At 42.4% G+C, this 27479-nt stretch overlaps 2 protein-coding genes across 4 annotated transcripts; both read right to left on the reverse strand.

The window, feature by feature from the left end:
* Positions 1 to 978: 978 nt before the first annotated feature.
* On the reverse strand, positions 979 to 11892 carry mknk1 (MAPK interacting serine/threonine kinase 1). 2 transcript variants are annotated; one of them, XM_014149535.3, is made up of 14 exons: positions 11746 to 11892; positions 10926 to 10988; positions 10243 to 10357; positions 8128 to 8319; positions 7893 to 7990; positions 6917 to 6996; positions 6743 to 6816; positions 5995 to 6099; positions 5859 to 5914; positions 5635 to 5730; positions 5250 to 5444; positions 4772 to 4936; positions 4041 to 4084; positions 979 to 3734 (listed from the first exon to the last, which is right to left on the reverse strand). In XM_014149535.3, exons 1-14 carry the CDS (start codon positions 11794 to 11796, stop codon positions 3497 to 3499), a joined length of 1572 nt encoding a protein of 523 aa, XP_014005010.1. In that variant the 5' UTR covers positions 11797 to 11892; the 3' UTR covers positions 979 to 3496. The 2 variants fall into 2 exon arrangements, with proteins under 2 accessions (XP_014005010.1, XP_014005011.1); XM_014149536.3 differs by lacking the exon at positions 10926 to 10988 and having other exon boundaries at positions 11746 to 11854.
* Positions 11882 to 27239, reverse strand: mob3c (MOB kinase activator 3C). 2 transcript variants are annotated; one of them, XM_045697336.2, is made up of 5 exons: positions 26897 to 27239; positions 25961 to 26161; positions 19615 to 20249; positions 16082 to 16284; positions 11882 to 13152 (listed from the first exon to the last, which is right to left on the reverse strand). In XM_045697336.2, exons 3-5 carry the CDS (start codon positions 20159 to 20161, stop codon positions 13123 to 13125), a joined length of 780 nt encoding a protein of 259 aa, XP_045553292.2. In that variant the 5' UTR covers positions 20162 to 20249; positions 25961 to 26161; positions 26897 to 27239; the 3' UTR covers positions 11882 to 13122. The 2 variants fall into 2 exon arrangements, with proteins under 2 accessions (XP_045553292.2, XP_082818889.1); XM_082962763.1 differs by lacking the exon at positions 11882 to 13152 and having other exon boundaries at positions 16102 to 16284; positions 19619 to 20249; positions 25961 to 27239.
* Positions 27240 to 27479: the final 240 nt, after the last annotated feature.

Genomic DNA, 27479 nt, shown 5'->3' on the forward strand with positions numbered 1-27479 from the left:
TACTTCACTACATTCCTAAAGAAAATAATGTACTTTTTACTTCATACATTTTCCCTGACACCCAAAAGTACTCGTTACATGTTGAATGCTTAGCGGGACAGGAAAATGGTCTAATTCACTCATTTATCAAGAGAACGTGGGTATCCTTGCTACCTCTGATCTGGCACTCACTAAACACAAATGCATCGCTTGTAAATGTCTGAGTGTTGGAGTATACCCCTGGCTTACTGCACATTTTTAAAAGAAGAAAATGGTTCCGTCTGCTTTGCTTAAAATAAGGAATTTAAAATGTACTTTTACTTTTGATACTTAAGTATATTTTAGCAATTATATTTACTTTTGATACTTCAGTATATTTAGAACTAAATACTACTTTTTTACTGAAGTAGTATTTTACTGAGTGACTTTCTATTAAGGTATCTATACTTTTGACAATTGGGTACTTTTCCACCACTGCCCATACAGTGCAACAAAGCACAATTCTGAACTATCCACCCAACATACAGTGCAACAAAGCATGATTCATGATGTCTTCCTTTCCAGCTTGTGTGTGTGTGTGTATAATCCCCTCGAGGATGGCATAACATTTTACTAGACGCTCTTATCCAAAGCTACTCCCTGCGGGAATTGAACCCACAACCCTAGTGTTGCAAGCGCCATGCTCTACCAACTGAGCTACACGGGACCATAAGTGTCTGCTCGTACATCTTCACTGTTACCTTCTTCCTTTAGGCGCTCTAGACCAACCCCCTTCCTCCTCTCTTCAGTGTGGTCAGGTGAATCACAATCATCCTTGTCCCCATTTCATTCACACTCTACAATAGGCAACTGATGGGCCTGAAATAAACCCATTCAATCAGTTCTTCCAGCCATACAGGGAGCAGTCTCTGTTTATGTACTCACACTGAACCTAGAAGAACAGTCAACTAACTTGTTACATGATGTCAGAGTTCTGCCTAGAAGTCAGAGAAAGAAGAATTTCATAAGAAATGGGTTTTATTGGGAAACAGCATACCACAGGGGCTATTGATGTGCAACATTGTAAGAACATTTGCCATAAGACCTCATACACATAGGTTATAAAGGTATTTAGTTGTATAGCTTATGCCAATTAATATATCTTATCCCATCTGATTTGAGTTTAGTGTATGTGTCCCAAATGGCACCCTATTCCCTATGTAGTGCCCTAGGTTGCCATTTGGGACAGAGCCAGCCAGCCACTTGCATAAGGACTTAATGAGAGTGAGAGGGCTTTACCATAGCCACTGGGAGATCCCTAATGTGTTGCACCCTCTCTGACAGAGTCCGTGGCCGCTTAGGAAGGCCCTTTAGTTGCTATAGCGATGGAGTATCCATGGCAACCGGGGGAGATCCAGGTATTGGGTACAAGCCGTTTTACATACTAATTTAATGTGACATGCTAGCATTCACAGTCGTCACAAGTTATTTCTATCAGTCTCTATGGTTTCTTTGGCACACTTTTTCAGATACATTTGCTGACAAACCAACCAACAATACACAAATAAAACAATTACTAAAAAAAACTGATATAAAACTATAAATTCCCTTTCCGCCACAGAAAGGTATCTTTATCATGGCATCCCCTCTGGAATATAGAATATATATAAAAAATTAAGTTATGGACGTTAAAAAAAGAATACAATATTAAAAAACAAAAAGACATTTCCAGATTTCTAAATCACTTAAACGGATTCTAACAATATTCTGTGAAGTGTGAATAGCCAAAACAGTAATTAATTCACGTAAAAAGAAAGCTTCAGGTTTTTAGTGGTATGACTGAAAATAAGTTAAACACATTTGAAGCAAGCAATGGCAGAATGGTCCTGTAATCATTTGGAAAAAATGTGCAAAGACGTCATACAAATTCTAGCTTGGCCCCAGATCTGTCTGTGCCATCATGTCAACACTTTCTAATGTCATGTTTTGCATGACATTGAGTGACAACATAACACAAACAAACTGGCAACCAGGCTAGTGCAACTCTGGTTTCTGAGGTAATCCTTGTAGTTTATCAATACTTCAAATATGTTTGAAATAAAAATACTGATGAAATGCAGTCATTTCAGATAATCTCAAAATACATATGACGAGTGAGTTATTCCAAAGTATAGAAGTGATCCAGGTAGCTGATGTTTCGATAAGGAGATAGGAAATGGAATTTCAGGGTCATTAAAATAATAAAATGCTTCACATCTTCAAAATGCTTTTCAAATTAATAACACACTCTCAAATCATTCAGTAACCCACCTTCCACAAGCACAATGTCTTAAAAGTTCTAGGCCAAACACTCACACTCAACATACTGTAGATATCGACCCATCTGTCAATAATAGGGCCCCAGAATGCTTACTAGGATAATCAAGGACAGAGTCCATTCCCTGAATACCAGGCCATTATTGGGTTGCAGAATTCTCAAAACATTCCAAAAATTCCCAGTTAGGTCAGAAATCCTGCATGAAAAATTTGAGGATGGATGCTTCTTCCCTGCTGGTTCCAGAAATCCTACAACTGGGATTTCTGGAAAAACCAGGACATTTTGGGAAAGTTTTGAAACCCTCCTCACAGCCTATGTATGACCAGCCCTAAAAACAGCATTACTAAGTGTCTGAAAAGTAATGCTCTACTTTTTCAGCATTCAGTAACTATAAATAATGCCAAAACCTTTTCACAGCTTGACCAACACAACGTAAATTAAAATGTTTTTTAAAATTAAAAGGATTTTTACAATAAGACAGGCTAGCTACATGTACTGTATGTGTATTAAATGCCCCATGCGGACATCAACAATCCATTCCTAATGGAAATAAGCGTGCAATTAAGTATAGCTAGCATAAAGCAACCATCACTAGCAGTCTTAACCATAGAAAAATAATCTCTAGAACAGGCTTAGACCCATTCTAATGACTTTATTTCTGTCATCTTAATATGGGATTGCGGTCTGAATAGACTGAGGTTATTATCAAATGCAGGAAATTACCTCAACCCAAACTAATCACTGAAACCAGACTCAGCAACCGATACAAAGCTGGGACTAAGTGTGTTAGTTTAGTAGAGGATAAAAGTGCTTCCCTTTGTGCTCCTGTCTCTCTGTTTCTAGGTGATAAGAAGACCACTGGCCATGACGAGAGCTTGGACAATGATGCTACCAACCTGTGAAGCTACACAGGAGTCTGCTGCCAATGGCAGCTATCGTCCATCTCAGATGGTGTGACATGGTAAACACCACGTAGAGAGGAAGAGCAGGGGGGAAGAGAGACTAGCACGAGGATGGAGGGAACAGAGGAAAAACAAAAGAGGGGAAGGCACACAGAGCCTGGCAGCAGTTCTAAGGCTGACATCGTTAAATCAGAGAATCTGACCCTGTAGGGATCTTAGAAGCACACGACTATATTAGAAGGATAAACCAGGTGCGAGGGAACTCCGAGCCTGCAGTAGCACCAAAACGGGGTCTTCCTGGGGTTAAACCAGGAGCTGGTCAGGTGACGAGAGTGTCGAGGTTGTCGTCATCTGCAGGCAGGAAGTCCTGGGTGGTGCGCTGAGCGTTGGACTGCGCCCGTCTGCGAGCCAGCCGGGAGTTGGAGGGGGGCGAGAGCCTCATGGAGGTCACAATGGTGGTGACTACTTCCTCCTGCTCCTCGTCGTGCTGCGACAGCTGGCGGTTGAAGGCGATGGCGTCGGCGGCAAACTGGGTCAGGTCTTTGGTGCTGCTGTTCCTGCAGAGAACGAGCAGACGATCAGTCAGAGATTGATCAAATTATAGATCACACGTTTAGCTCTAGGAGACATACACTCAATTTGTCAGGCACATCTCCTAAATCTAATTTTGTCTGATGTTTTCAGGCCTCAAAATGTCAAGTTGAGTCCATTATGCTACTTTGGAGGTCTGGAAAACAAACTTTGATTTTGAAGTGTAACGTCCCTTCAACGACTGACTTTATTAGCCATCTGCCTGTCATATAACAGAAGAAATTAGCTGTAATGTACGGCACATTCTGTGAAATGAGCACTGAGTGGATTACCTTTGGAGGAAGTGTGGGGTTGGGAGACCTCTCTCTGGTGCATTCTAGGGGAAAATAAATAACACATTTAAATAAGATATAAGAGGAAAACAGAATCCATTTATTTTAATTGTAACCTTTCCTTCACAGATATACAGTTTGGAGGAAATGTACTGGTGAAAACAAGCCCACTGGTTTCTTGGATGTCTCTTTCACACATTCAGCCTTCTTAGATCAGTGTAGAATAGACAAGGCAAGAAAGCCACTTTAGAATATTAACATCCACCGGAACAACATAAAGACCTGGGTTCATATACTGTTTAGGGTATTTCAATTGATTTCAAAAGTAATTTGGAACTTAAGTATTTGGATATTTTTTATTTGAAACAAGTAGTATTGGAATGTATTTGGAAACACTTGTTTAGTAATGACATGTATATATTTTTTAATACTCAAATACACAGTATTTATACAAATAATTAAATTCCCATGCATTTGAACCAGGTCTGTTCGGTATTTGAAATTATGTATTTTCAAATACTTATTTCAAAATAGTAGGCCATTTACAGGAAATTATTTGAAAATACTTTCAATAGAAGTAGGTGATTAGAGCCACATTATTAGAAAATACTGAAATACACAGAAAATAAGTATTCGATAACAAATAATAGACATGTATTTCAACCCAGGTGTGGTATGTTATGACCATACACCCACACAGTGGACAGAAGGGTTAGGAAATTGACACTCACCCCCTGCACCCAGGAGTGCTGCAGGACCTGGGCAGCACTGAGGCGGAGGGTGGCATCCCGCACCAGCAGCCTGGAGATGAGGTCCTTGGCCTGGGCAGAGATGTGGGCCCAGTCCCTCTCTGGAAACTCATACTGGCCATCCTGGATGTTCTCAAACAGATTCTTCTGCAGGGGTGGGACACAACATATTAAAGGGAAAATCATGAATAGTGAAATATTTTGGGCATTCACTTATGACATGAATCAGTCATTAAACATGGTTATAAATAATTAGAAATAGTTTCTAAATTACTATAAGTGCTTATGAATTATAATGGTTTAACACCAATAAATGCATGACAGATTTTTAAAATAATTTTTTATAATCGGTCTCGAAGGTCCAGAGTTTGTGTTCCTTCGAGACTGATTAAAAAAAATTGTGCTGTAGATGTCTAAGGTGAACTGGGGGTTTGAGGAAGACTGGTGATGACTTGTGTACCTGGCAGGTGCGGCAGGTCTCTCCACGGTCCCAGCCACAGTCAGTCCCACAATGACCAGTGAAGGGGGGGCTGCCACTGAGCAGAATATAGAGGATGACCCCCAGGCTCCAGAGGTCACAACGCTTGTCGTAGAATGATGCCTCGTCTGTGAACACCTCCACCACCTCTGGAGCCATGTACTCTGCCGAGCCACACTGAGGTGGGGAAACCAAACACCGTGAGGACATATGTCAAATCAAATTTGATTTAAAAGTGCATTTAAAATCGCAACACTCTTTACAGTAAAAGTAAAATATGTGCACTCAGGGACAATTAAGACATTGCCAGACGAACAGACAGACACAAATATCAGGGTTAGTGATAGGTTCAGGTTGTGGTATTTACCGGTGTGGTGAGCTCTGGAGTGGTGATCGGAATACAGGCACTGCTAAGCTTCACTCCACTGCCCAAGTCAAAGTCACAGATTTTCACCGGAGACACCTGCAGAGGAAGAGAAAAATAGCAGGCATTCACTAGCTATATCCACAATAACTGTTTGGCAAACATGACATTTTCTACAGAAAACATATGTTGTTGTTCCGTAGCACATTGGGGGAAACAAAGGTTACCTGGTCAGTAGACTCACACAGGATGTTCTCTGGCTTTAGGTCCCGGTGGGCGATACCTGTAGAACAGAGAATGTTCACGAGGAAACAATCACACTGTAATTCTATACAGGCACAGCCCCATGTGCAGGGGTCCTACCTTTGTTGTGGAGGAAGTGGAGAGCTTTGGAGATGTCCCTGACCACACGGCTGGCCTCCAGCTCATCAAAGTGCTTACGGTTCTGGATGTGAGTCAGAATGGAGCCTGTATGGGTAAAGAGGAGAGCTTTCAGGAGCAGAGAGCTTTCAGGAGCAGAGAGGGGAGAGCTTTCAGGAGCAGAGAGGGGAGAGCTTTCAGGAGCAGAGAGGGGAGAGCTTTCAGGAGCAGAGAGCTTTCAGGAGCAGAGAGCTTTCAGGAGCAGAGAGCTTTCAGGAGCAGAAAGGGGAGAGCTTTCAGGAGCAGAGAGGGGAGAGCTTTCAGGAGCAGAGAGGGGAGAGCTTTCAGGAGCAGAGAGGGGAGAGCTTTCAGGAGCAGAGAGGGGAGAGCTTTCAGGAGCAGAGAGGGGAGAGCTTTCAGGAGCAGAGAGGGGAGAGCTTTCAGGAGCAGAGAGGGGAGAGCTTTCAGGAGCAGAGAGGGGAGAGCTTTCAGGAGCAGAGAAGGGAGAGCTTTCAGGAGCAGAGAGGGGAGAGCTTTCAGAGAAACACCTAATAGTTTCATGTAACCTGGGTCATGTTCATTAGGCCACAAAGCACCACCATGTTTTGCAACAGAAAACATTGTTTTTATTGACAAGTTCAGTTATAGCAGTATCTCCCCAGTTGACTTATTTATTCCATTTTGTGCATAATGAACACGACCCAGCTTCACCCTCACAAAAGTGGGATATGGTAAAAACAAGAAGACATACCTCCGCGCAACTTCTCAAACACCAAGTAGAAGCAGGAGTCATCTTCAAAAAACTGAATTAGTTCCAGAATGTTCCTGAAAATGTTAATAGGAAGACATTAGTGGGTGACATTTGTTTTTGTAATTATCATTTAACCTTCAGAAGTTTAACTTTGTAGAGTGAAAGAGCACACACTTGTTCCCCTGGCACTGGTAAAGGGTCTCCACTTCACGGAAGACGCGCCTGCGACTGTGCCCCGCATTCTTCTCAATGATCTGAAACCAAACAAAATGTACACGGGTATCAGTGAGTGAAGAAAGCTTAGTCACAGAACAATGAGCCTGATGTATACATTTTAAGCACCCAGTTGGCATTTCCACTCACAACAAAATATGTTGATGAGAGGAAGCCCACTGGCCAGCAGTGGGAAAAGATGGAATCAGATGGATTTTGGCTGACATTCTGCACATTTTCTCATCAATGAAACATTTGATCTCAATACAGTTTTCTGTTCCTAAAACTAGAATCTGTTAGGAACAGAGTGGACTAAGTTTCGTAGACTTTACCCTTTCCCAAAGTTTCTAAAAATGACGTTGTCTAGGAGTCCAAGGGAGAATTGAGCTATTGCACAAGCACACTTCACAGGCGTTCCCTAACAGAAATATGCAACTACATGCTAGAATGCACCAATAAGATCTCATTAGCTCGTGCTCTGCCCACTGTGATTAACTTGCTCCCATTGGAAACGGCAGGTCTATCTTGGATTAGTTATAAAAATCTTTGGCTTAGTGGGTGGTATACGTGCATAACTTGCTCCCATTGGAAACGGCAGGCTGTGGGTCTATCTTGGATTAGTTATAAAAATCTTTGGCTTAGTGGGTGGTATACGTGCATATCCGTAAAAAAAAGATGTTCCAGGTGTTGGATCAGAGAGGACAACGTAGAACAAAAAGCTAATCGGCACACTGGTATAAAGCTTAACTGTTTAATAGGACAATGTTTGGACCACAAACTGGGTAAAGAAAACAGTGTTTGGGGTCGAAACAGCATCAGTGAGTGACTTTGCGTGTGATGTATGACATTCATCACAAGTCCCATATGTCCTCTATGCACTCTGGTCAAAAGTAGTGCCCTAAATAGGGAACCATTTCATACGCAGCCTCTGACTCACCTTCACAGCATATTCATTCCCATTCTGAAGACTGATGCATCCTTGGACCTTTGCATATGCACCCTGACCCAGCATTTCATCTGTCAGTTTGTACAGGTCTGGAGAAAAGAGAAGCGCACAAAAGCCTGTCTCTGGTATCTATGGTGTGGGTGCATTTATTAAAACCCTAGATTTTGAATGACATGAGTGATTGGATATTTGACATGCTTGTCTGATTTATGTGCAACATGATTACCGTTGAAGTTTCCTGTAAAGCTGTCTGTTGCTCTTGACCTCCTTTTCTTCTTCTTTGGTTTGGCTGAGTTTGGAATGCTTACTGGCTGGGTGGCTTCCATTGGTTTGGCTGAGTCTGGAATGCTTACGGGCTGGATGGCTTCCATTGGTTTGGCTGAGTCTGGGACGCTTACTGGCTGGCTACCTTCCACCTCTGTATAAACAAGTTGACTGTCAATTCACGTCAACCACAGCTATGTTGTAAAATATTGCTTGAATCGCAAAGTGTTTGCAACGTGCATACTGACTAACATCTATTGACTATGTGCCAATCAACAAAAATTAATGTTTTCTTAAATTGTGAATGATTGTTTAAAACTGTGACACATTGATAGATCCTTGAATGGATTAACTATGTGCCAATGTGAAAGCAAAGAAATTATTGCTTAAAACCTCTTGGGGCTAGGGGGCAGTATTTTCACGTCCGGATGAAAAACGTACCCAATTTAAACGGGTTACTACTCTGGCCCAGAAAATAGAATATGCATATTATTAGTAGATTTGGATAGAAAACACTCTGAAGTTTCTAAAACTGTTTGAATGGTGTCTGTGTATAACATAACTCATATGGCAGGCAAAAACCTGAGAAAAATTGAATCAGGAAGTGGGAGAAATTAGAAATGTAGTTTTTCTTTTGAATCCCTTGAAAAACTACAGTGACATAGGATTTACGTTGCACCTCCTAACTCTTCCATTGGCTGTCAACAATCTTTAGGAACTGGTTTCATCCGTCACCGGGCAGAAAATTGTGGCTCAGTCAATCAGTGGCCAGTCTGAGGACAGGTGTCTCGTGACGCGCATGCACGTGACTTCGCTGTTTGTTATTATTCTTCTGGGATGAATACCTATTGCCCGGTTGTAAAATTATCGCAATTTTACGTAAAAAAATACCCTAATGGATTGATTGTAAACATCGTTTGACATGTTTCTACAAACGGTAATGGAACTTTTGAACATTTCGTCTATGGATTTGCGTCCACGCCACATGGCATTGTAAAGTGTTCTGGATGGGTCAACAAAACAGACATATTTGGACATAAATGATGGACTTTGCAGAACAAATGAACATTTCTTGTGGAAGTGGGTGCCCTTCCGAGTGCATTCCGCCGAAGATCAGCAAAGGTAAGAAAATATTTCGAATATATTTTTTGAGATTTGTGGACGCCGTGGTTGTAGGCTAACTGTATAGCTTAGCATTGAAGGCTAAGTTCTGTACTCAGTATATTGAACAATGTGCTTTTTCCGTAAAGTTATTTTGAAATCTGACAAAGTGGTTGCATAAAGGAGTATATTATCTCTAATTCGTTAAATAATTATTATAAATTCTGTCAACGTTTATGAGTTCTTCTGTAAATGAATGTGCCTATTCACCGAAAGTTACGGGGAGAAAACATTTTCTGAACGTCACGCGCCATTGTAAAAAATAGTTTTTTTGGGATATAAATATGAACTTGATCGAACAAAAAATGCATGTATTGTCTAACATGATGTCCTAGGAGTGTCATCTGATGAAGATTATCAAAGGTTAGTGCTGTATATCTGGTTTTGTGATGGCTATCCGTGCTTGGAAAATTGCTTTTTTTTTTGCTAAGGTGCTATCCTAAAATAATCTAATGTTTTGCTTTCACCGTAAAGCCTTTTTGAAATCGGACAATGTGATTGGATTAACGAGTAGAGTATCTTTAAAATGCCATATAATACTTGAATTTACATTTTGAGATTATTTTTTTTTAAATTTCGCGCCGTGTTATCTCACTGGTTGTTATCCAACCAATCCCTTTAACGGGATTTTATCTCGAAGGGGTCCTCAAGAGGTTAAAGCGTAGTGTGTGCAATGTGTATACTGACTAACATGTAGGACTGCTATGTGCCAATGTGATAGAAAAGCAGACAGTGAGAAGCTGGTTGTGGAGCTGGGTCAGTATCCACAAAGCATCGGAGTAGAAGTGCTGATCTAAGATCAGTCCATATAATCTTATTCGTTATGATCGAAAAGGCAAAACTGATCCTAGATCAGCACCTTTACTCTGAGATGCTTTGTTGATAGGGCCCTGGTCAGAGGCCTGAGGTGCAGTACCTGGAGGGTCCTTTGAGAGGCGCTGTCTCTCCTCTGTGGCAGTGGGGGGCACCACATTCTGCTGTCCCCCACAGCTGTCTCCTACTGGGCCAAAGGCCAGAGAGTTACTCTGCAACTGAGAGAGAGAGTGGGAGGGAAAGTGTGAAAGTGAGAGCAGAGCCAGAGAGATCAGGCGGTGAAGAGGGACAGAAAGAACAAGAAGCACAGTGTGTCACTTTTGTTCTTAAAGTACCAGTGCAGTCCTAAACAAACAGCCCCAAAACAAACATTCAAATCTACTGATATGGAATATTCTAGATAAAATAGCAATACAGTATAATTAGAACCAAACTTCTGGTTTAAAACAAGGTTATCTTCCCCTGTGGCAGCCTGCCAATAGGGTACACTGATATGCAAGCACAAACAGGGAAAGCTTACAAAGACCTTATCTGACCCTGGATATTCCCAAACACACTTTCACGTCCAGTGATAGCATAGGCATATTTGTACTGAAAATTATGCAACATATCCGATTTAACGCCAAGATAAGCATAATTGCTGGCAGTCTGGTACTACTAGAAGCTACTCTTATCTGAGTAACAGGAAAAGTTAAGAGAAGTAACAAGTGTGACAAAATCGCAAGCTATGACAAGTTTGTAAAATAGCTAGTTAGCTAGCTATTTCTGACAGCAATATTGAGTTACCTGGAGAGAGTGCTGGAAGGCTTGCAACTCTGCCACCCTGCTCTGCCTCACCATATCTGCCAACTGAAAAATAATGAAACATTTCAGATAGCTAGCACGTTTTCGAGTAACTAGTTAGTACAGTAACGTCATGTCGGCGGGGGCAGAAACAGGGAGAGAATATTCAAAGTTACACAAAGGAATTCCATCAGTGATGATGTGATGTTTTCACTTGAACACACATTCCAGAACTAGTTAGACCTTTTCTTACACACATATGCAGGGCGGTGTTTTGTAACGTTGGTGTTTATCTGCTAGCTGTAGGCTATGTCAAACCTATCTGGATAATTGGGTGAGTTATTGAGTCATTCCACAAAAAAAAAACTCAGCTCCAAATATGCTGGTGAAAGCAGCCACGACTTGGTCGTGCCAGACTGGAGGCGGCAAAAATACTGCTAGTTAGCTAACGTTCGTTCGTTCGTTCAATCAGTCAACAAAAGTAGGCTATGCAATCACACACAGTAGCTAGCTAACTATAGTAAAGATACTCGTAAGGTAATAACAGGTCGACCTTATTAGCTGTCGAGTTAGCTAGCAAACCCTATATCAGCTCAGAGTCATAACGATGTTCTGAAAATAATTGTATCAGATGAGTTTGTTATGAAAAGCCAAAGCAAATCAATTTGCGCTAGCTACCTACAATACATAGTTAGCTAGCAAGCTGGATAACATTAAGTATTTTAAGTTGGCTAGTTACTATGTCACCTATTCCGTCTTGCTAATGACGTTATGAATTACAGACGATATTTAAAAATAAAATAAAAATAATAATCTATCTAACCTGGAGTCTGGGTCCAAATAGGCCGAAATCCTCCTCCAGCGCCTCCGTCATCCTGTGGATTTTGCGGTGGGTCAGGGTGGACAACAGAGTGAAACCAGTTAGTGACGTAAGGCGCTAAACGCAGAGCCCCCGCCTCTTGCCTGTCCTGTAGTTTATTCATTGGACGAAAAGAATAAGCCACTAGGACGTCAGCTATTGCAAAACAACTTCCCCTATTTCATAACAGGGAATTTCTGGTGTATGACAGCACTCTCTCATTCATAGAAAATATACTAGTAGTAGCAAGGTAGGTTATATTATAGTCTAGGGCGTCCTATGTAAGTTAAATAAAGGTGAAATAAAATACATTTGTAGTGCAAGTTATATTAAAGAGTCATGAGTATTTTAAGATGAATAACTTTCCTCAAAAATGAACACAATTAACTCAACAGGAGAGGCCAGGAAGGGTAAAAGAGGCTCTTGATACTTGGAAATGGAATCAGTTACACATCAGATCGGTCTCACAGAGTAAGGTTTAAACTGGTTTTGTGTAAATTAAAATGAAGTCAGTAATTTACAGTATGAGTCCATACTTGTCATTCTGTACATCCCTGGACACATCACACAATGTATGTTTTTCAAGTTGTCTGGCTGGGACACATTCAACACATATTGGTCACAAAAATGCAAAACACTGGAGACAGGTCTTGTGTTGTGACCATAGAGAATGATAGAGGCCTCTAGTGGCCAAAAGGCCATTTTAGCATGGGCAGCTCCATTGAGAGCTTCCACCATTTTAATGTGGTCAACTGGGCTGGACTTCCAACTTCATTGGTTGATCCCTCCTGGTGACCCTGTTGGAGTCATGTCCAATCAGGTCATCAGGAGGGATCACCCAATTGTGAAGAAGAACATGTACAACTTCAAAATGGAGATAGCCTCAATGTCCATGCTGTCACAGATACAAAGAAGATCTCTATGGTTGTGACCTTCCATCCATTACAAAATATCTCAAACACCTCGAAGCCGCAAACATTTCCAAAGTTGATGATGTCAAGAACTATACATGCTTAATAAAACAGAGCTAGAATAGTTATTACTAAAAATTACAAAAATTACAATAAAGCTCAGAAGACTGGAGTGCTACATCATGTCACAGCACTATAGGAAGCAGAACAGTCCTTTTTCATAAAACATATAGACTATTGGCTGAAAATGTCACTTTATGAACAAACTTTGTAATGCTTGGGATGGATAACACTTTAGCTCTTCAAATCCACTCAAAATCCATTCCTTTAGTTTGAGCTTCAGTTTGAGTGTTTGGTTGTATTGAAGCTGTGGGTCTCTTGAAGGTCACAGGGACTGCTGAAATTATGTAAACTCAATTTCCCAAGTGGTTCAGTTACAGATCTTCTCTGTCATTGCCCTCTGAGGGTAGAGAAGAGAGAGTAGAGTTGGGGGATTAACATGATATTGACAAATAATTGCATTATATGCCTACCTTGCTGCAAAAACAAGACATAGGAATGGTTATTACAATGCTTTCTCCATTGAACAGGCCTACGATTAAAGGGCTATCTGGGAAAAAAAAAAACAAAGCGGTCACTCGTCCCTGTTTTGGTAAGACATATTCTTCAAGAATCACTGTCTATCATTAAGTACAAAAATGGATGTACCAATCCCAGATTGCCTTGTTAATTTGAGGTGACAGACAGAACTACATGCCTATGCTGACATGCTGTATGATGATGCTAAAATCATTTCTTAACGGATAGGCTAAAGCCATAATCTGAGGAGAACTCATTCGGCTGTTTCCACTCACAAAACACATGACTTATAGTCAACCAAAAGCAGAAAAGCTAAATGCTCAACCCATCACACTGTCTTATGTTAACAAGGTTTATTTCCCCTCATATTGCATTGTTGACATAATGTTTCATTGTTATTTATAAGTAGAATCTGTACTTCATAATGACGATAACAGAGGACTTTTATTGTATACCTCAGCGCTCCTACCTTCATCGGTTCAGATGTAATGAAGCGCTGCACTAAAGAAAACAACTTGAAAGTGACATCATTCTTACGTATGGCTGACTAGATTGCAATTTCACTTATAATGGTTATATAAACCAAACCAGATTTTTTTTTACAAAGACTAACAATTTTCTTTTATGATTCAAATTTGGGAAATAAGTAGTGCATCACCAATTCCAATGACTGTGACAAAGGGAACAATTAAAGACAAGCAGCTATTATATAATTATCTTATACTAGACTGTGATTTAGTCATTATGTTCTATGCTCAGAGAGTGATTCTGTATAATCGCCCAGGTTGTGGTTTGAGCAGACACACTTGTGGTGTGAAATAACGGTGACAATCCACCGCTTCTGTTTTATGACAGTAAAGCTCCTCCTTCATTGAACTACAGCAAAATTAGACCATCCAAGTCTGAATGACTGCACTACAGTATGTGAAGGATATTCCCTCATAGATAAATATCCAGACACCCCCTGCACTACACTGCATTTGGAAAGTATTCAGACACCTTCCCTTTTTCCACATTTGGTTATGTAACAGCCTCCTTCTAAAATGCATTAAATCTTTTTTTCTCATCAATCTACACAAATAGCCCCATAATGACAAAGTGAAAACAGGTTTTTAGAAATGTTTGCATATGTATAAAAAAAACAAAAAACTGAAATACCTTTTTTACAAAGTATTCAGACCATTTGCTATGAGACTCCAAATTGAGCTCAGGTGCATCCTGTTTCCATTGATCATCCTTGAGATGTTTCTACAACTTGACTGGAGTCCACCTGTGGTAAATTCAATTGATTGGACATGATTTGGAAAGGCACACACCTGTCAATATAAGGTCCCACAATTGACAGTTCTTGTCAGAGTAAAAACCAAGCAATGAGCTCGAAGGAGTTGTCCGTAGAGCTCCGAGACAGGATTGTGTCGAGGCACAGATCTGGGAAAGGATACCAAAATATTTCTGCAGCATTGAAGGTCCCCAAGAACACAGTGGCCTCCATCATTCTTAAATGGAAGAAGTTTGGAACCACCAAGACTGTTCCTACAGCTGGCCGCCCGGCCAAACTGAGCAATCAGGGGAGAAGAGCCTTGGACAGGGAGGTGACCAAGAACCCGATGGTCACTCTGGCAGAGCTCCAGAGATCCTCCGTGGGGATGGGAGAACCTTCCAGAAGGACCACCACCTTTGCAGCACGCCACCAATCAGGTCTTTATGGTAGAGTGGCCAGATGGAATCCACTCCTCAGTAAAAGGCACATGACAGCCAGCTTGGAGTTTGCCTAAAAGCTCCTAAAGGACTCTCAGACCATGAATAACAAGATTCTCTGGTCTGATGAAACCAAGAATGGACTCTTTCGCCTGAATGCCATGTTTTATGTCTGGCGGAAACCTGGCACCATCCCTACAATGAAACATGGTGGTGGCAGCATCATGCTGTGGGGATGTTTTTCAGCGGAAGGTACTGGAAGACTAGTCAGGATCGAGGGAAAGATGAACGTTGCAAAGTAGAGAGAGAGATCCTTCATGAAAACCTGCTCCAGAGTGCCCAGGACCTCAGAATGGGGCGAAGGTTCACCTTCCAACAGCACAACGACGCTAAGTACACAGCTAAGACAACGCAGGAGTGGCTGCGGGACAAGTCTCTGAATGTCCTTGAGGGGCCTAGCCAGAGCCCAGACTTGAACCCGATCGAACATCTCTGGAGAGACCTGAAAATAGCTATGCAGTGACACTCCCCATCCAACCTGACAGAGCTTGAGAGAATCTGCAGAGAATGGGAGAAACTCCCCAAATACAGGTGTACCAAGCTTTTAACGTCATACCCAAGAAGACTCAAGGCTGTAATCGCTGACAAAGGTGTTTCAACAAAGTACTGAGTATATGAATACTTATGTAAATGTAATATTTAAGTGTTTTCTTTTTTTTTACATTTGCAAAAATCTCTACAACCTGTTTTTGCTTTGACATTATGGGGTATTTTGTGTAGATTTATGAGGAAAAATAAAAATGTAATCCATTTTAGAATAAGGCTGCAACGTAACAAAATGTGGAAAAAGGTGTCTGAATACTCTCTGAATCTCTCTCTATGTACTGTACATATATTAATAAAAACCTCAATTCCAAGTGTAACAGAGTTAATATCGTGCCGTAAGCTCACCCCTAGGGTTACAAAATTCAGGTAACTTTCACCAAATTTGCTGGTTTTCCAGAAATCCTGGATGGAGGAATCGTCCAACCAGGACTTGAGAAAAAAACTGGGAATTTAGGGAAAGTTACCGAAATATGCAACCCTACTCACCACCACACCTCCTCTCTCACCAGGGGCTCCAGTTCTGAGTGCTCGATGAGGCTGAACTCAGAGATGAAGTAGTAGTAGTGTTTGTAACAGGTATTGATGTGAGCCTCGGCGCCCATGCTGCAGATGCTGTCAAAGTGGTGGATGTAGACGTGCACAAAGACTCGGAAAAGACGGCTCAGGATCTTCTTACACACCTGTTGGAAGTTCTTTGGGAAAGGAACACCTACAACAAGAAGGATAGACCAGTCAATGAGGAAGAACACTGGACAGTTAGTTAGTTACCTTATAATAAAGCATTGAGCCTTTGCAACCGCATTCAATTCCTTTTAGAGACCCTCCCTGGATGCATTAATGAAAATCAGTTCGTAATTTTCAGAATATCATTATGTTCCATAATTATGTTCTATTATTTTTTCGATAATTGCTTTTTTTTTAAACTCGCATTAAAACACAATCACATTAGTTTCCATTGAAGATGATTCAAACCACACACTGGATTTCAGTATCCATTAGATCAGCTATTCCCAAACTGGGGTACGCGCAATGCCGTCAGGGGTACGTCAAACAAAAATGTCATTCACATTTTTTTTTTAAACAATAGTAATTCTTCACATTTTCAAACAGTCCATTTATATTTTCCAACGGGGCTATACATTTGGGTGAGTTTTTTTTCCTCGCCTGAGTAGCCTCATTTCACTGTCAAAAATAAAATGAAACCGTCTAGTGTTCAGCAAAATAACAACACAATGTCAAATACAGGTAGCCTAGTCAAATAATTAAAATCCAATCACATTAACCATTACTCTCTCGCGGGAATTCCACTAACATTCCGTATGTAGCCAAATGTAGCTGCTGCTCATTCAGTTTGCTCGAAAATTGATAAATGGTTTAAAAAAGTAAGGCCCGCGTTTCCATAGAGACTCATACCAGCTCTACTGGTAGTACTGCTACTACCAGCAGTACTACACCTGCACCTGTCGACGACACAAGTTGTGTTCTGCTTCCACGAGCACATCCAATGCTAGCATCAGTAACTACATTTGTTGTTAGCCCAGCTAGTATGGACACTGACAGTTGTGAATCTGATGCAGCCGAAGAGCTACTGCCCCGAGCACATCCAATGCTAGCATCAGTAACTACATTTGTTGTTAGCCCAGCTAGTATGGACACTGACAGTTGTGAATCTGATGCAGCCGAAGAGCTACTGCCCCCTTACCTGGGAAAGCACCGAACAACAAACAGGGACGTTGGACCATCGAAGAGGCGCAAATATGATGAGAACTACATTGATTTGGGGTTCACTTATATTGGGAGTAGTGCCTTTCCTCAGCCACAGTGTGTTATATGTGCAAAAGTACTATCTCACAACTCAATGAAACCTTCACTCTTCCGCAGACATTTAGAAACAAAACATGCCAATTTGAAAAATAAGCCACAGGAGTTTTTTAAGCGAGAATTAAGACGACTTTTGAGTAGTAAGACATGTATAAAAGCAACAGATACCATTAATAAGAAGGGGCTAAAAGCGTCTTATATGGTGAACTACTGAGTGGCTAGGACAGGCAAACACCATACTATTGTGGAGGACTTAATTCTTCCTGCTGCCGCGGATATGGCTGGGACAATGCTCAAAAAACTATACAGACAATGACTTCATCAAACAACACTGTTTCACGACGCATCAGTGATATGGCAGATGTTTTGAAACAATTACTGCTTCGCATACAAGTCAGTGAATTCTATGCTGGAATTTGTTGGTCAAGATGTGTTGGTATCTGTACTGATGGCGCAAAAGCCATGACAGGGAGACACAGTGGAGTGGTAACGCGCATAAAAGCATTTGCTCCCGACGCCACTTGGGTACACTGCAGCATCCACCGAGAGGCTCTTGCTGGCAAAGGAATGCCTGACAGCTTGAAAGCCATTTTGGACACAAGTGAAAATGGTAAACTTTGCTAAAGCAAGGCCCCTGAACTCTCGTGTATTTTCTGCACTATGCAATGATATGGGCTGCGACCATGTAACGCTTTTACAACATACACACCTGTTGGAAGTGTGCTGGTTATCAAGCGGAAAAGTATTGACAGGTTTTTTTTTTAATTGAGAGAGGAGCTTAAAGTTCTCTTTACTGACCATGATTTTCACTTGTCTGACCGCTTGCATGATGACGAGTTTCTCACACGACTGGCCTATCTGGTTGTTTTTTCTCACCTGAATGATCTGAATCTAGGATTACAGGGACTCTCCGCAACTGTATTCAATGTGCGGGACAAAATTGAGGATATGATTAAGAAGTTGGAGCTCTTCTCTGTCTGCATTAACAAGGACAACACACAGGTCTTTCCATCATTGTATGATTTTTTGTGTGCAAATGAACTCAAGCTTACGGACAATGTCAAATGTGATATAGCGAAGCACCTGAGTGAGTTGGGTGCGCAATTACACAGGCACTTTCCCGAAACGGATAACACAAACAACTGGATTCGTTATCCCTTTCATGCCCTGCCTCTAGTCCACTTACCGATATCTGAACAAGAGAGCCTCATCGAAATAGCAACAAGCGGTTCTGTGAAAATTGAATTAAATCAGAAGTCACTGCCAGATTTCTGGATAAGGCTGCGCTCAGAGTATCCTGTCTTGGCAAATCTCGCTTTAAAGACACTGATGCCCTTTGCAACCCCATACCTATGTGAGAGTGGATTCTCGGCCCTCACTAGCATGAAAACTAAATACAAGCACAGACTGTGTGTGGAAAATGATTTAAGACAGACTCTCCCCAATACAACCCAACACTGCAGAGTTATGTGCATCCTTTGAAGCACACCTTTCTCATTAACCTGTGGTGAGTTATTCACAGTTTTCGATGAACAATAAGGTTTTATATGTAAGATGGTTAAATAAAGAGCAAAATTATTGATTATTATAATATTATTATTTGTGCCCTGGTCCTATAAGAGTCACTTCCCACGAGCCGGGTTGTGACAAAAACTCACACTCACTCTTATGTTTAATAAATGTAGCGTATAGTGTGTGTGTGGCAGGCTGACTCTGGTGCTAGAGGGGGTACGCAGCTGGAGGTTGAATGTTTGAAGGGGAACCACTGCATTAGATAATCTCCCTCCCCAAACAGAAGTTGATGACAACCCTTTAACAATGAACAATTGACTCAGAGTACCCCATTCAATTTCTTCTAAATGCCACCCTCATTGCATAATTAACATATCCTTGAACCTTTCAAGATCCATTAAAGGTATTGTCAGAGAAGGTGGGGTATGATTCAACATCACAGATGCATTCACTATCATCCACTTAGATCTACGTCAAAGAGCTTTCGTTTTAATTACTGCTGTAAAACGTTCTGTACATTGACTTTCTATAGGACCATTGCAGCCGAGAATGTCTCCTGAATATCAATATACCTTTGCACCCTGAAGCACCATTATATAGCTAGTAGCTTCCATGGTCACACACCCCATAGATTCAACTCTAACTTCAAAAAGACAGTCCCCCTACAGAGGAGTCCCTCAGGGTTTAGTATGAGGTCCTCACACACCTACTCTTGTGGGAAAGATGTCCTCGTTGTTGATGTTGGTCTCGATCCAGTCCATCAGCAGGTTCATGTATTTCAAGGCGGGCAGCTTGGTGGGCTTCTTGTAGTCGTCTCCATCCTGCCACCGGTACTCGTAGCGCAGGCCCCCGGACATGATGGGGCAGGTGCGCTCGGTGCAGAACTCGCTGACCGTGCCGTAGATTAGGTTGATCCGGTTGAAGAAGTCCACCACGTGCACAGCAATCCAGTCATTGATGTTCTCTCCTTCAGGAAGCTGGACCACTTTCCTCAGGTCCAGGCCGGACTTCAGAGAGGCCTGGGCCTTCTTGTATAGTTCAAAGCGCTGGGTCCCAGGCTCGAAGCGCTTCCGAGGCCTGAAGGTTTTGTCTTTGCTGAAGACTTGTCCGAGACAGAGCGCCATTGTCTTAAAGGTGGACTCTATGTTGAGGCGTGAGCCTAATGGACAGTGTGTGTATGTGTGTGTGTGTGTGGGGGGGGGGGGGGGGGGGGGGGGGTTCCTGAGAGGTGATTGGACAGGTTTCACGAACATAAGTTTGTTCAGGTTAAGGTGTTCTCTGAGGAGTTCTGAGAGCAGTGACCTCTACATTGGGGACGGTTGGGAATGCAGGGACATTTCTCTGAAAAATAGAGAAAACAACAAGAAAGGTCATGAGAGGTTAGAATGGCTTCTACCCCCATGATATCATGCCTGCAAACAAAGTACAACAATACTATCATGCCTGCAAATTAGGCAACATGATAGAAATCAGCAAACTAAATCAGCAAAGTATAAACAGTATTGTTAGCTTGTTTACAAAGGAAATGGCTTGAAGGACTTGATAAGCAAAGCATGTTGTGATTGTGAAACTGCTCTGAATATAAAATATGATCCCAAATATAAGGACAAACCAACAGTGGAGTGTACAAGAATCCATTTGCGGCATTCATTTCTGGAGGCTGCTATGTAAAATTAGCTGAAGGTTACAATACTGACAACCATCTGGCCCATGAAATAGGTCCTTGTGTGTGTGTGTATGTATGTATGTATGTATGTATGTATGTATGTATGTATGTATGTATGTATGTATGTATGTATGTATGTATGTATGTATGTATGTACAGTTGAAGTCGGAAGTTTACATACACTTACGTTGGAGTCATCAAAACTTGTTTTTCAACCACTCCACACATTTCTTGTTAACAAACTATAGTTTTGGTAAGTTGATTAGGACATCTACTTTGTGCATGACACATGTCATTTTTCCAACAATTGTTTACAGACAGATTATTTCACTTATAATTCACTGTATCACAATTCCAGTGGGTCAGAAGTGTTGACTGTGCCTTTAAACAGCTTGGAAAATTCCAGAAAATGATGTCATGGCTTTAGAAGCTTCTGATAGGCTAATTGACATCATTTGAGTCAATTTGAGGTGCACCTGTGGATGTACTTCAAGGCCTACCTTCAAACTCAGTTCCTCTTTGCTTGACATCATGGGAAAATCAAAAGAAATCAGCCAAGACCTCAGAAAAAAAAATGATAGACCTCCACAAGTCTGGCTCATCATTGGGAGCAATTTCCAAACGCCTGAAGGTACTACGTTCATCTGTACAAAAAAATAGTACGCAAGTATAAACACCATGGGACCACGCAGCCGGCATACCACTCAGGAAGGCGACGTGTTCTGTCTCCTAGAGATGAACGTACTTTGGTGTGAAAAGTGCAAATCAATCCCAGAACAACAGCAAAGGACCTTGTGAAGATGCTGGAGGAAACAGGTACAAAAGTATCTATATCCACAGTAACATGAGTCCTATATTGACATAACCTGAAAGGCTGCTCAGCAAGGAAGAATCCACCGCTCCAAAACCGCCATAAAAAAGCCAGACTACGGTTTGCAACTGCACACGTGGACAAAGATCGTACTTTTTGGAGAAATGTTCTCTGGTTTGATAAAACAAAAATAGAACTGTTTGGCCATAATGACCATCGTTATGTTTGGAGAAAAAGAGGGAGGCTTGCAAGCTGAAGAACACCATCCCAACCGTGAAACACGGGGGTGGCAGCATCATGTTGTGGGGGTGCTTTGCTGCAGGAGGGACTGGTGCACTTCACAAAATAGATGGCATCATGAGTTAGGAAAATTATGTGGATATATTGAAGCAACATTTCAAGACATCAGTCAGGAAGTTAAAGCTTGGTTGCAAATAGGTCTTCCAAATGGACAATGACCCAAAGCATACTTCCATAGCTGTGGCAAAATGGCTTAAGGACAACACAGTAAAGGTATTGGAATGGACATCACAAAGCCTCTTCCCTGACCTCAATCCCATAGAAAATTTGTGGGCAGAACTGAAAAAAAATGTGCGAGCAAGGAGGCCTACAAACCTGACTCAGTTACACCAGCTCTGTCAGTAGGAATGGGCCAAAATTCCCCCAACTTATTGTGGGAAGCTTGTGGAAGGCTACCCGAAACCTTTGACTCAAGTTAAACAATTTAAAGGCAATGCTACCAGATACTAATTGGGTGTATGTAAACTTCTGACCCACTGGGAATGTGATGAAAGAAATAAAAGCTGAAATAAATAATTATCTTTACTATACCTCTGACATTTCACATTCTTAAAATAAAGTGGTGATCCTAACTGACCTAAGGCTCTGAATTATTTACTAGGATTAAATGTCAGGAATTGTGAAAAACTGAGTTTAAATGTATTTGGCTAAGGTGTATGTACATTTCCGACTTCAACTGTATGTATGTATGTATGTATGTATGTATGTATGTATGTATGTATGTATGTATGTATGTATGCATGTAATGTATGCATGTATGTATGCATGTATGCATGTATGTACACTGCTCAAAAAAATAAAGGGAACACTTAAACAACACAATGTAACTCCAAGTCAATCACACTTCTGTGAAATCAAACTGTCCACTTAGGAAGCAACACTGATTGACAATAAATTTCACATGCTGTTGTGCAAATGGAATAGACAACAGGTGGAAATTATAGGCAATTAGCAAGACACCCCCAATAAAGGAGTGGTTCTGCAGGTGGTGACCACAGACCACTTCTCAGTTCCTATGCTTCCTGGCTGATGTTTTGGTCACTTTTGAATGCTGGCAGTGCTTTCACTCTAGTGGTAGCATGAGACGGAGTCTACAACCCACACAAGTGGCTCAGGTAGTGCAGCTCATCCAGGATGGCACATCAATGCGAGCTGTGGCAAGAAGGTTTTCTGTGTCTGTCAGCGTAGTGTTCAGAGCATGGAGGCGCTACCAGGAGACAGGCCAGTACATCAGGAGACGTGGAGGAGGCCGTAGGAGGGCAACAACCCAGCAGCAGGACCGCTACCTCCGCCTTTGTGCAAGGAGGAGCAGGAGGAGCACTGCCAGAGCCCTGCAAAATGACCTCCAGCAGGCCACAAATGTGCATGTGTCTGCTCAAACGGTCAGAAACAGACTCCATGAGGGTGGTATGAGGGCCCGACGTCCATTGGAGTGGAATTTATCAACCCATGGAGGTCTGGATTTGGAGTCACACTCAAAATTAAAGTGGAAAACCACACTACAGGCTGATCCAACTTTGATGTAATGTCCTTAAAACAAGTCAAAATGAGGCTCAGTAGTGTGTGTGGCCTCCACGTGCCTGTATGACCTCCCTACAATGCCTGGGCATGCTCCTGATGAGGTGGTGGATGGTCTCCTGAGGGATCTCCTCCCAGACCTGGACTAAAGCATCCGCCAACTCCTGGACAGTGTGTGGTGCAACGTGGCGTTGGTGGATGGAGCGAGACATGATGTCCCAGATGTGCTCAATTGGATTCAGGTCTGGGGAACGGGCGGGCCAGTCCATAGCATCAATGCCTTCCTCTTGCAGGAACTGCTGACACACTCCAGCCACATGAGGTCTAGCATTGTCTTGCATTAGGAGGAACCCAGGGCCAACCGCACCAGCATATGGTCTCACAAGGGGTCTGAGGATCTCATCTCGGTACCTAATGGCAGTCAGGCTACCTCTGGCGAGCACATGGAGGGCTGTGCGGCCCCCCAAAGAAATGCCATCCCACACCATGACTGACCCACCGCCAAACCGGTCATGCTGGAGGCTGTTGCAGGCAGCAGAACGTTCTCCACGGCGTCTCCAGACTCTGTCACGTCTGTCACATGTGCTCAGTGTGAACCTGCTTCATCTGTGAAGAGCACAGGGCGCCAGTGGCGAATTTGCCAATCTTGGTGTTCTCTGGCAAATGCCAAACGTCCTGCACGGTGTTGGCCTGTAAGCACAACCCCCACCTGTGGACGTCGGGCCCTCATACCACCCTCATTGAGTCTGTTTCTGACCGTTTGAGCAGACACATGCACATTTGTGGCCTGCTGGAGGTCATTTTGCAGGGCTCTGGCAGTGCTCCTCCTTGCACAAAGGCGGAGGTAGCAGTCCTGCTACTGGGTTGTTGCCCTCCTACGGCCTCCTCCACGTCTCCTGATGTACTGGCCTGTCTCCTGGTAGCGCCTCTATGCTTTGGACACTACGCTGACAGACACAGCAAACCTTCTTGCCACAGCTCGCATTGATGTGCCATCCTGGATGAGCTGCACTACCTGAGCCACTTGTGTGGGTTGTAGACTCCGTCTCATGCTACCACTAGAGTGAAAGCACTGCCAGCATTCAAAAGTGACCAAAACATCAGCCAGGAAGCGTAAGAACTGAGAAGTGGTCTGTGGTCACCACCTGCAGAACCACTCCTTTATTGGGGGTGTCTTGCTAATTGCCTATAATTTCCACCTGTTGTCTATTCCATTTGCACAACAGAATGTGAAATTTACTGTCAATCAGTGTTTCTTCCTAAGTGGACAGTTTGATTTCACAGAAGTGTGATTGACTTGGAGTTACATTGTGTTGTTTAAGTGTTCCCTTTATTTTTTTGAGCAGTGTACATCGAGTGTACAAAACATTAGGAACATAGAAAAAGACTGCCCAGGTGAATCCAGGTGAAAGTTATAATGCCTTATTGATGTCACCTGTTAAATCCACTTCAGGGTAGATGAAGGGGAAGAGACAGGTTAAAGAAGGATTTCTTAAGCCTTGAGACAATTGAGACATGGATTGTGTATGTGTGCCATTCAGAAAGTGAATGGGCAAGACAAAAGATGTAAGTGCCTTTGAACAGGGTATGGTAGTAGGTGGCAGGCACCCCGGTTTGAGTGTGTCAACAACTGCAACACTGCTGGGTTTTTCCATACTCAACAGTTTCCCATGTGTATCAAGAATAGTCCACCATCCAAAGGACATCCAGCCAACTTGACACAAATGTGGGAACTGGGAAGAATTTGCGTCAACATGGGCCAGCATCCCGGTGGATCACTTTTGGCACCTTGTAGTCCATGCCCCGACGAATTGAGGCTGTTCTGAGGGCAAAGGGGATGCAACTCAATATTATGAAGGTGTTCCTAATGTTTTGTACACTCAGTGTAAGTCAAGCATATTTGTGCGCTCTGAGCCTGAACTGTACTGAGTAATCCAGAATGAGACAAAGTAGAAATGTTGCATTCCACCTGGTTTAATTTTACTGTAGTTTGCTCTCAGAGTGTAGCAGAAACTTGACAAAGAGCTTCAACTCTCACTACTCAGAACAGTAGGCCTAAAGTATGACTGTCATTCTTCTTCTGGACAGCTTCCTCTACATCTGTATGGTGTTTGTTACACAGTATGTGTGGTGTGAACAGGATCGTCCTCTTCCTTAGTACTTCACATCTATTATCTCTAGTGGATCATTTCCATTAGAGGCATTGGGTATTCACTTGGAGAATAAGACAGAAGGAGCTGGTCCACAACTGGATAGGTAACCGATTTGATGATGGCCACTACACTCCCTTAGTTTTGGTAACTAAGTCTAAATCCATAGCAGTCCCACAAATGTGGATACCAGTCATGGGCAGTAAACCTCAGAGTAATTTAATAACAGTGACAGTGCACAGAAAAGAAATGTCTATATAGGCCAAGGGATAGGGGATATGCGTCCTTTCTTTGTGATTATGACCTCACTGCTTCTCAGTGTCTTCATGCCTCTCCAGTTACAGACTGGTGCATGTCTGATCACATATTTGGGACGGTGGACCAGGTCCGCTATGCACCCTGCATACTTTACTGATTTTCCATGGAATTTCCTTCTGACACTGGAGAATAACAATAGCTCTTTCAAGGTCCTACAAAAATACTGTATGTGGGAGAGAGAAAACAGTAGCTAATGCACAGTAACAAATTCAGTAAGATCTAGTCATATGGAACAAAGAGAAAGAGCGTGAGAGATAAAAAAGAAAGGGGAAAAGTTTCCCCTCAGTACCTGGCCGGGGTCCGTGTGGATGGCTTGGAATGATGTGGGGAGTCTTTGGAAGGCCAAGAAGAGTTCCGTGGTCAGCCCCCTTTACTTTAACTCCCTCTGGACAACGATCCAGGCAGATCTGTCCCTCTCCGGATCCTATGGATACTCTCTCTTTCCCAGCCACCAACAGACCTTGAGGCTCCAACTTCACTCAGCAGCCAGCTACACAGCAGCGCAGACAAAAAAAACTGAAAAAAAGTTGTTTGGCTTCTCTTCCTGTGAGTGATGTCACATCCTGACTTTGTCTGCTAGGCCTCTGCTGTATCTGTGTATGTGTGTGTTTGTGAATGGAAGACCTATAAATCAACAGAGGAGGTTCCTGTACTATAGGGGCGGGAAGAAGCCACCCCGGCCCTCTATTCCACTCCTCTCAGCTCTGCTTCCAGGACAAGATTCATCCCAATATACCTCAAACTGCTATAATTTCTATTTCATTGTCAAGATGTAACCAAATCCATCAATTCTGACTTGCAGAAATGTATTGCCTGGTGCAACATACAAAATAAAGCGTCACAAATCTTCAAAAAAATTGAGACACGAGCCACCCGAGACCTGGACTGTTCTCCATGCTCCTGTAACGAGTGTTAATATTGCCTTGTGTATTTCACCTAAATCCTTTCATATCCATGGATTGTGAGTGTATCGATTGCTCTGTGGTATATTGCTCTGGCCTGCAGTACCTTCAAGTCAGACGCAGGAGTTCCCTCTCAGTATGTTTTGATTCTACTGAGGAGAGGTATGTGTAAATGCATATGTTATAAACGTTTAGAAGTAGTAAAACCATATAATTTTGATATAATGACAATAGTGTTGTTAGCGAACCGTTTGTGATGAAATATTCGGCTGAAAGAGTTTACGAAGTGGTGCAATTTTAGGCTAGCTAGCTAGTTAACTTACATGCTAGCAGGCTGTCTGTAATGTAACTTCCCTCGTGCAGGTACTTGCTTGCATTACTTTTCCTCACGTTAGGTGTGCAGCATTGAGAGGCTCACCATTCAGTGCATTGCATGTTTTCCATCCAATCCAGATAAATAAAAGACAACTAGTGTCCAGAGACCTGTTCGTTACCAATACAGCAGACAAGTAGCCAAACCGGCTACACTCCCAACCCGGCAGGCGGGACCGGTACATCAAGGCTCAGACCAACAGACTCCTAAACAGCTTCTATCCCCTGGCCATAAGACTGTTAATTGGCTAACTACTACAGCTCTCCTACAGACTATCGACACTGACTGCCCATCCACAGGTCTCTACGGGGTATGGTAATAGGTGCCAGGCGCACGGTTTGTGTCAAGAACTGTCACACACATTTGCGTGTGTATGAATGGTCCACCACCCAAAGGACATCCAGCCAACTTTACACAACTGTGTACATTTATATTCCGGACTCGATCGGATATATATATATATATATATATATTTATTTTTTTCTTCATTTGTGTGTATTGTTAGGTTTTACCGCATTTTTGGAGGTAGAAAC

This window comes from Salmo salar, chromosome 16, assembly GCF_965601325.2.
Source record: "Salmo salar chromosome 16, fSalSal1, whole genome shotgun sequence".
In the NCBI taxonomy this organism is placed as follows: domain Eukaryota; kingdom Metazoa; phylum Chordata; class Actinopteri; order Salmoniformes; family Salmonidae; genus Salmo; species Salmo salar.